Genomic DNA, 10,000 nt, shown 5'->3' with positions numbered 1-10,000 from the left:
AGATGTGTGGAGGTGTGAAGTTGCTGTGTATGGAGGTGTGATGCTGGTGTTTGTGTAGGTGGTGTGTGTAGAGGTGTGAAGATGGTGTATGTAAAAAAGAGGAGGTGGTTTAATGATGAGGTGGTGTTATGAGGAGATGGTGTAATGAGGGCCTTGATTTATAAGGAGGTGGTGTTATAAGAAGTTGGTGTAATGAGGAGGTGTCAGGAGAAGGTGGTTTAATGAGGAGGTGGTGTTAGGAGGAGGTGGTGTTATAAGGGGCGGTGTAATAAGGAGATGGTGTAAAGTGGTGGTGGTGTTTTAAGGAGGTGGTGTAAAGACAAAGTGTGTTAGAATGAGGAGGTGGTGTTATAAGGAAGATGTATAATGAGGAGGTAATTATATAAGGAAGTGGTGTCAGGAGGAAGTTGTGTTAGGAGGAGGTGGTGTAATGGGGAGGTGCTGTTATAAGGAGGTGGTGTAAGGAGGTGGTGTTATAAGGAGGGGGTGTAATAAGGAGGTGTTGTAAAGTGGTGGTGGTGTTATAAGGAAGTGATGTCAGGAGGAGGTGGTGTTCTAAGGAGGTGGTGGAATGAGGAGGAAGTGTTATAAGGAGGTGGTGTAATGAGGAGGGCATGTAAGGAAGAGGTGGTGTTCTAAGGAGGGTTGGTGTAAAGACAAAGTGTGTTAGAATAAGGAGGTGGTGTAATGAGGAGGGCATGTTAGGAGGACGTGGTGGAATGAGGAGGTGGTCATTTAAATGAAAATCCCAGTTCTCTTGCAGCACACAGTTGATTCGGAGTTGAATGCTTTTTTCTCTTGGACTGGGAGGAGGTGGGGTGGTGGTTGGAAATGGGGGGGATTTTTAGCTGCTGTGAGACTTTGCTGCCACCATCAGGTGTCTAGAATATAAACACTGAACATACAAAAAACATATTACTCACACTATTCTTCTCTGTTGTAGGTGGTCCCGAGGGATGCCACCAAAATAAGCGTACGTTTTTAAACCCTTAATTCATTCCTTTAATTATTTACAGCAGAACTGAATTGCTCTAAATGGCTGTAAGGCTCCTGGTTTGTGTGTTTTCCTCAGACGGTGAGAGTTCAGGGCAACGCTATTTCACACAAGCTGAGTCTGTCCAATGTCCACAAAGAGGATGAGGGCGTGTACGAGTGCCGTGTTTCGGATTTGTTCTCTGATGAAACTCAGGATAATAAAGTCCAGGCCACGCTGCGGATCACTCCGAGGCATGGGATGCTGGCTGAGGAAGCAGTGAGTCACATCCAGAACCGCTGGAGTCTCCGGAACAGCAACACATCCCTGGGCCGGACCACTACAGAGACCCTTGCCCTGCAGACAACCACCCCCACCACCACCGCCATCACCAAGTCCTCTGCCACGCCACGGCCTGGGAACGCAGCCATCAGACAGCAGCACGGGGCCGGTGAGTCAAAGAACAACACTGCCCTCTAGTGACCAACACAACAAAAAGGGGGCCACATCCATTATAGAACTTGTTTGTAATGTATTGAGAGGAAAGTTGTCCCTGACATTTGCCAAGTGCTGTATATGGGTACAATAATCTACACATGGTTGGGGTTAGGGTTAACACAAACTCTAACTCTTTTTCACAATTGCGTTTTAGCAGTGGTTTAAAGTTTCCACCCTGTCTGAGTATAAAAGTTTTTCTCTACCCCATCTGAGTATAACACTGTTTTGCAATATGTGGGAGTTTTTGCAAATTTTGGGCTTTTTCCATTCAGGGTTTATATGCGCATTTTCATAATTCACCAAAAACCTGTGAGAGAAATCATGAGAGACAGAGAGAGAGAAAAAATGTTTTAGTAGAAGGTTATGAATTATGAAATAAGATCATAGTTGAAGACACTGGAGGACTGTGATGGGTTGAAAGTCACTGGTTCAAATACTGTGGTATGACAGCATTGAGCAGATGATCGTGGTGGGACATGATAATAATTGGAATATTGTATGGTTCAACTACTGGATGGTTATAACTGGTTGGTTGTGGTTGGATGATTGTAAATGGGTGGTTGATATTGGATGGATCTGACTGGATGTCTGTGACAGGATAGTTGTGAATGGCTCAAATTGACCAGATGGTTGTAAGTGATTGGTTGGTTGTACAAATTAATATAAATTAATATAGGAGAAATTAAAGAAATTAATTAAGGAGTCTTGTAAATCATGGAAATTCAACCTATGTTTAATGTTTAAGGAAGAAAAGTAGAGTAAACATTGTGTGGTTAAATCTCTGTTTGCTAGCTATTAACTTTATTTCAGTGTCTGAAGACTCCACTTCCAAAGGAGTGTATTGAATAAATTTACTGGCTAAAGTCTGCTGGAGCTTGATTCATTGACTGATCTTCATGTCTAAATCAACTGATTCATTAAATTTGTTCATGTGAACCTGAAGCCAAAGAAGTGAAAAGTAAGCTCTTAGTGTGATTGTTGGACACTGGGTGTCCAATGTGATTATTTGATAATTTTGTGTCATTTTAAATGCCAAACAAGACGTCTCATACAGAAAGGATCTGGATCCTATACAGAGTTCCAAACTTGTTGCTCCACTCCACCTTAAACTGTAGCTGTTTTGGCACTCTTCTTCTTCTTCTTCTTCTTCCTTTGGCTGCTCCAATCAGGGGTCTCCACAGCGGATCAACCAATCCACATTATCGATTTGGCACAGTTTTACACTAGATGCCCTTTCTAAAGCTGTTGCCTCTATGATCCACCTAAAAGCGTGCTCACACAAAAAGTTCTGCCCTTCAAAATTCCACATAAATGATTTATATTCATAAATGATAACATGCCTTCTTTGCACTCTTGGAGCTATTTGAAATACACAAGTCTCTTATAATGTAAAAGGTAAAGGACTATGCTAATATTTATTCTCTGGTGGTACTTTAATTTTAAGAGTATCAGTTTTAGTGGTAACTGTAAATTCTGTACAAAAACAGAATATTTTAAGCAATATTGTTGCCTAATAATTTTCACTCTGACAAACTGTGAAAATAGTCAGCGGTATATTCAGTGATTTTTTTCCGTATTGTCATTCACAGCACGTGTGAAACATGGGGTGGGACAAAATTGGACATTCAAGGCCCCAATTTACAATATATATATATATATATGCAAGGTGTAGGTAACAGCAGCAAGAGCATGGGTAAGTGAGATAGACCACATACCTATATGTATGAAATTATATGGGCTCTGATACAGTACAACTATTTGGAATCTAATAGTCTTACTTAGTCAGGGAAGAAACTGGTCCCCAGTTTGGTTGTCTTACACTTGATGCTCTGCAGCCTCCTGCATGAAGGGAGCAGGCGAAAAAGTATGTATACTGAATTAGTGGGTTCCTTTATGATGCAGGTAATAACTACAGGTGAAGTTAGTCAGTGCATGTGAGAAAGATGGGCAAAAAGTTTCGGAGATTCTCCTGCACAAAATGCATTGGCTCCATCCTCACTCCTAAAGCATGCATTTCATTTCCTGCTGCGATAGCGCGTCTGACACAGAAAATCTCCCGCTGGGGGCTGTATGTGTGAAGGAAAACTGGACCTGACCTCTCCTGACCTGATATTTCTGAGTTTCTCCAGAAATTCTCTGGAGCTCCTGTGTGAAAGAGGCATTATAGTCTTTAACCCTTTATAATAAATGTTGTTAATACATAGGAAAACTCTAATCCATTCAGCTAGTTTCTACATTAGAAGAACACAACAGACTGCTCATCTTAATAAACAGGTGTGTGATTGTTGCATTCACACTGTTTTTGAAAAAATATTTCAGAGTGGGTGAGCCATGGCCCAATGATTATAGGAGAGGACTTAATACTCAAAGGTTGTTGGTACAATTCCCATGACAGGCAGGAAAATTAGGGGCTTTGAGAGTGAAGGAACAGCATTGTCTTGCTGTCTTGTCTAGTGGCAGAGATGGGTTAAATGTGGAAGACACGTTTCATTGTACAATGAAAAATAATTGCACATTATTATTATTATAAAGGGAGGCAAGGTGGCACAGCAGGTAGTTTTACAGTCACACAGCTCCAGGGACTTAGAGGTTGTGGGTTCCAGTTCTGCTCTGGGGGACTATCTGTGATAAGTTTGGTGTGTTCTCCCTCTGTCCACTGGGTGTCCTCTGTCTGCTCTGGTTTCCTCCCACAGTCAAAAAAAAAAACCACACGTTGGTAGGAGGATTGGTGACTCAAAAGTGTCCATATGTGTGAGTGTGTTACCCTGTGAAGGACTTTAACTCCTTATTACACTACACTGCATTGTAATAAAATACACTAGTGTGTTATTTTTGCTGTTTAAACACCAACATTGTATGATCCTAAACACACAAATTTTCATGCACACTGGGGTTGTTTAAATCAAATGATTGGAACACCTGAATTCAATGATTTGAGTTGATGAGTGAATACATCTTGCAATATAGTGTACTTTTTTTCCCAAATATTTATTAAAGACATTATTATAAACTTAAAACGTGGAGAAATAAAAGGCTGACAAAACCCAATCAATGATGTCTCAGTACTAGTGAATTTGGTTGTGTCCTGTAAATTTGATTTAAAATAAATATTATTTTCTCTGTTTTTGTTGTTTAGGTTCTGGTGCAATGACAACCCCTGAACCCCTCCTCTACATTAATCTGCTGATCCTGCATAAGCTCTTCCCCTTCCTGTTCACCCAGTGAAAGACGTCAGCTAAACAAACAGACATTTCCACTTTATTTACCAAACAGCAACAGGAAAATCCTAAATAAAGGAATAAATAAATCAAGCATTACACCAATTCAACTCATCACAGGCACACATAGAATGTGTGTAAATCTGTTAATGAATGGACATGTCTCATGAAAAACTCACAAAGGCATCTCAGAACTGGAGAACATTTCAGAAAAGCATGAAAATATAACTGAAATGACTCTGTGTCCTAATCACATCAAATGATGCATTTGGAGTTATTTTATTTGGTTTCACAAGTAAAGTGTTAAACACAGAGTATTTTAAATTTATTTTTATGAACTCTATATCCAGAAAAGTTGGTTCACTGTGAGTAATGTCATTAGAAAAAGCATGCAATGGTGTGGAAAACAGCTTGATCATATATTTAATTGAAACATTACAAAGACAATAGATGTTTAAACAGAGAAATTAGATAGGTTTGAGGTTTTGAAATAGATGCAATCAACATGAACAAAAGAATGGTTAAATTGTGTAATGCCACAAAATGTAAATGAGGTTAATTGGAAATAGTTTATTAACATGACATGTTTCAAAAGTGTTTAAGAGATGTTGAGACTTTCAGAAGTAAAGATAGGGAGGTTTTCACCACTCTGAGAAAATATATTCTTGAACTATTGCACAATTTGCTTGCTCAGACTTTCACAAATTAAAATGGTAAAGAACCTGGTGATTTCATCTTCTACACTACATTATAATGTGTGTGTGTGTGGGTATGGAGCAATCTCTATAGGCAAAAGAAAAGGCCCAATACCAGCATTGGCTGAATAAGGTGGAACTGATTTAAAGACATGCATCTATCTTTAGTCAAAATCACTGCATGGGCTCACAAACACTTCCTAAAACCACTCTCTGATATCACAGTTAATCACCCCCCCCCCCCAAAGATGTAAGTTAAAACTCACTAATGCAAAGAAATAACCAGATATAAACAGGATCCTGAAATGCTGCTGCCTTCTCTGGGGCAGAGCCATTTTAGGATAATAATAATAATAATAATAATAATAATAATAATACATTATATTTATTTAGTGCTTTTCAAGTATTCAAACTTGCTTACAGTTTCCAGAATAAACAGAAAAGGCAGGCATGATGGACTGAGGGAAAGTGGAAATGTGTCCTGTGTCTGACAAATCAAAATCTGAAATTATTTTTTTGGAAATCATGAATGTTTCTTCCTCTGGGCTAAAGATGAGCAGAAATATTTTATTTGTTGTAAGCACTAAATTCAAATGCCAGCATCTGTGATTGTGTGTGTGGGTGTGTGTGTGTGGGGGGGGGGGGGTGTGTCTAAAGAAAAAATATTTTAAAGATTGTCAAAGCGAAAGCTTTTTATACAAGTAATTCTGGAGCATTTCTATTGGTCCATCCATGAAATTTAATGTGAAGGATAACTGCTGTGTTCAAATGAGGTAGTAAATTTAAAATGAACAAAAATAGAAATACATGTTTTTCTGTGGAAAGCATCAGTAAACATGTTATATTCTGTATGAATTACAACAGCACAGCTCCTTAATAAAAGAGTCCAGACTTGTCAGCCACTGAAATGTGTATTATGAAGCTAAATTCACTGTAACGGTGACCCCAAGTTGTTGAGCAGCAAGCAAGTATTAGAAAATCGTTCACTTTCAAAATAATAGTGATTTGTCTCCTCAATTCAAAAACACTCACAGTGTGTTGTTAATGAAGCAGTGAAGAAAACAGTGGTAAACACAATTTTGTACCATCATTTATAAAATGAACTGTTGGTATGAAATTTAAAATTGGAAAATTCATTTCATTCATTGTATATAACCCTATACAGTTCAAGAGCAGGAATGGAGGGGGCTAAAATGGGCAATTATTAAAAAAAAAAAGAAATTCTGTTTCAACTTTTAAAATATTGTCTTTGTACTCTTTTCAATTAAATACACTGTCTAAACTATTTGAACATCATTGCCCTTAGTTTTTATTGCATTTATTAAAGTGTTTCTACATTTCTGGAAATGGGGTGGGGTGTGTATATTTTGCATGAACTGATCTGATGATCAGTGAAGTGTTTCTCTCTCTCTCTCTCTGTATATATATATATATATATATATATATATATGTGTGTGTGTGTGTGTGAGAGAGAGAGAGAGAGAATGAGAGAATGTGAGTGTGTTTATGTATGAAACATATTTTATTTCTATTTTTAGTTCTATTGCAGGTTTTTTTTCAGTGTACACAAATACAACCATATATTTTGAAAGCACATGTTCCACAGTTGTTGTTTGTCACCTTTACAAATGCTTATTTTTTATTAAAGTTGGTGAATTTAAAACATCCATTTCTACCAAGTGAAGGAAATGCTACAAACACAAGAAATAAAGGCTGTCTTTTTTTTAACATTTGTCATGTTTTCTTTTTAATATCAGAAACTTTATTATATTCTATGATATTATTAAATTTCCTTATTCCAAAAAATATATTTTTGTTCCTTGGGTTCATCAAGGTTGATGGATCGCTTGTGTTTGATTAGAACCATTTGTTTATAATAATGTTTTTGTTTTACTCTTTGTGAAAAGAAAAACTGAAATTACTGCAATGTATAAAATTCAGAAGCCATCAGACCTACAATTTATTTTCATTTTCAAATACTTAAACACTAAACCATAATCCTTAGAACTTAAACGATTACCTGATACACTAACATTTAAGCCTGAACCTAAACCTAATCCACCCTAATTCTCATTCATAAACCTAAACCTTAGTTTAGGTTAAATCTTAATCAAAGTACTTAGTCTCATGCCCTAACCTGTAACCTTACACACTATCTTTATTGTAACTCATAATTATAACCATTACTCTATCTATAACCATATCCCTGCAATACAAGAATTTGTTGTCATTTTAAATCTAATTATAATAATTATCCATCCATACACTGCTACTAAATAAATGTTTATCATCTATTCATTGTCTGTAACAGCTTATCGATTCAGGGTAGCGGGGTGTTGGGAGCCTACCTGGAATCACTGGGTGCAAGGTGAAAACACACACGGGAGGGTGCACCAGTCCTTCACAGGGCAACACAAACTCACACATTCTAAATAAATGTTAAATTATTATTTCCCATTGTACCATGTAAAACAAAAGAGGTCTTCTGCATTTAACCCATCTGTAGCAGTGAACACACATACACACACTAGTGCACTACGGACTGTGAACACACATACAGAGCAGTAGGCAGCCATCTCCAGCACCATGGGAGCAGTTGTGCCTTGCTCAAGGGCAGCTCAGTTGTGGATTGGGGGATGAGGACCGTGCTGTCTCTTTACTCCACTCACCTCCAATTTTCCTGTCAGCTGTAGGTATTGGTCCAATGACTTTTCAGCCCTAAGCCCACTTCTCTAAACATTAGGCCATGGCTGTCCACAAATATTTTTAAATTATTTTTTTTTTCAATTTTTTTTTCATATAAAACATAATCCACTCACATTTAGAAGGAAAATAAAATAAATAAACAGGAGTTTCTAAACTAAAAAGCACAAAATAAAATTTAACAAATAACAGGGGTTTAAGGCCCCATGCAATGTTCCACCCAGCCCCCATCATATGCATAGCACTCACAATCCTGCCTCTGAAAAGAGTCAATATCCAGCTCTATTCTCACCTCAGATCAGACTTGATCCACACCTGCCAAAGCTCAGCTCTGCAAATGTGGGGCTGGAAAGACATATATTGAGAAAAGGAAAAGAGAGAGGCTGAGCGACAGATAAAGATAGATATGCTACATTCTTTCATTACCTTTAATTAATTTATCTTCACATATTCACAACATTAAAACAATCTCTGCTGACAAGATTGCATTCTGGGATTTTGTAGCTCTGCCACAGTTACAGCACCAAAGCCAGATTAATTCAAGAACAGAAGGAATTCTGGGAATCTAATATGTGTATGATGTTACATAGTGTATTACACAGTACTTTGGCAGAAGACTGAGATTACAGTTAAATTTGGAGCATGGTGCATGGTGTGAAGGCCTATTTGTGTCACAGCAAAGTAATTTTCAAATATGTATTTCTCTACTGATTTATTTCAGTACATAGGAAAAAAGCTTAAACTATAACTTTGAGCAGATGAAAATTACATTATTATTGGGAGATAATTTGTGTATTATTTGGTAAGTTATCAGTTGATTATCATGTGATTATGATCTGATATTGACATCATAAAATAACAGTTAACATCACAAGATTTAATCTATGTTTATTACTGATTTTTTTTTCTGTTTATATCTGTCATGTTTAAACCTTAATTTTGTTTTCCTCTTAGTCTTTGAGACCATAAAGGGTGAGGTATCTTTAAAAAGCTTTATTATCTTGATCTAACAGGCAAACAATTTTGGAGCTTCTGTGATGGGCAATTTAGAAAACAAAAGATAAACAAAGAGCTTCAATGAATAAATAAATGGATGAGTGATGGCTTCAAGGTTTGTTTCTGCTGACACTTGCTCTGGTTGACCAGTTGAGTGAGAACAGGGTTAAAGAGGCATTTCTAACACAATCAAACATAAATGCAGCACTGAGCACTTCCCTAATACTTCCCTAATACCTTCAGTCCACCTGAAAAAGGAGAAGAGCAAGTAAAGCAGCAAGAAATAAAGTGATGGAGTGATTAAGGGTGAAATAAAGTGGAAGTGTGAGTGCAGTTTAATCCATTTATGTTTTAGATTCAGTGCAAGACTCAAAACAATTACCTTCACCATCAGAGCATCAAGTTTAATCACAAAGTTATTGTCTCAGCAGCTCAAGGTAAACAAAGCATCCATAAACACCTTTTCAGGCAAAACTCAGAACACAAACACACCAGTATAAACAGACAAAACACCTCATCCAATACACAAATCACTCCAGTTTCTACAGACAGAACACAACATACACAGACAACAGTCTATCATACACAGACAAATCATACCAACCAATACACACAAATCACTCAAGCATAAACAGACAGAACACACCAACATACACAGACAAAAACAGACAAAACTCTAACATACACAAACACTGTAACAAGCACAAAAACCCACACCAAACAATTCAGACAAATCATTCAAATAAGCACAGACAAAAACACTCCAAAATACAGACAAAACACAAAAAGTAACCCAAAGCACAAACACATCCACAAACAAAATACTCCAACATACAAATACAAAACACACTCACTGAGTCAGAACTAAACACCAACAAACACAGACAAAACACACAAACATAGACAAAGTACACCAA

At 37.3% G+C, this 10,000-nt stretch overlaps 1 protein-coding gene across 1 annotated transcript in view; it reads left to right on the top strand.

Moving 5' to 3' along the window:
* LOC136685934 (V-set and transmembrane domain-containing protein 2B-like) overlaps positions 1-7,090 on the top strand; it is a 10,274-nt gene extending 3,184 nt beyond the window's left edge. The window contains exons 3-5 of the mRNA XM_066659465.1: positions 944-973; positions 1,073-1,424; positions 4,608-7,090. Coding sequence (XP_066515562.1) covers positions 944-973; positions 1,073-1,424; positions 4,608-4,696 — 471 coding nt within the window. The 3' untranslated portion in view covers positions 4,697-7,090. The remainder of the gene's footprint in view (positions 1-943; positions 974-1,072; positions 1,425-4,607) is intronic.
* Positions 7,091-10,000: the final 2,910 nt, after the last annotated feature.

This window comes from Hoplias malabaricus, unplaced genomic scaffold (genome assembly GCF_029633855.1).
Source record: "Hoplias malabaricus isolate fHopMal1 unplaced genomic scaffold, fHopMal1.hap1 scaffold_491, whole genome shotgun sequence".
NCBI lineage: Eukaryota > Metazoa > Chordata > Actinopteri > Characiformes > Erythrinidae > Hoplias > Hoplias malabaricus.
The sequence above is the reverse complement of the archived record's forward strand: the minus strand, read 5'-3'. Positions and strand labels throughout refer to the sequence as shown.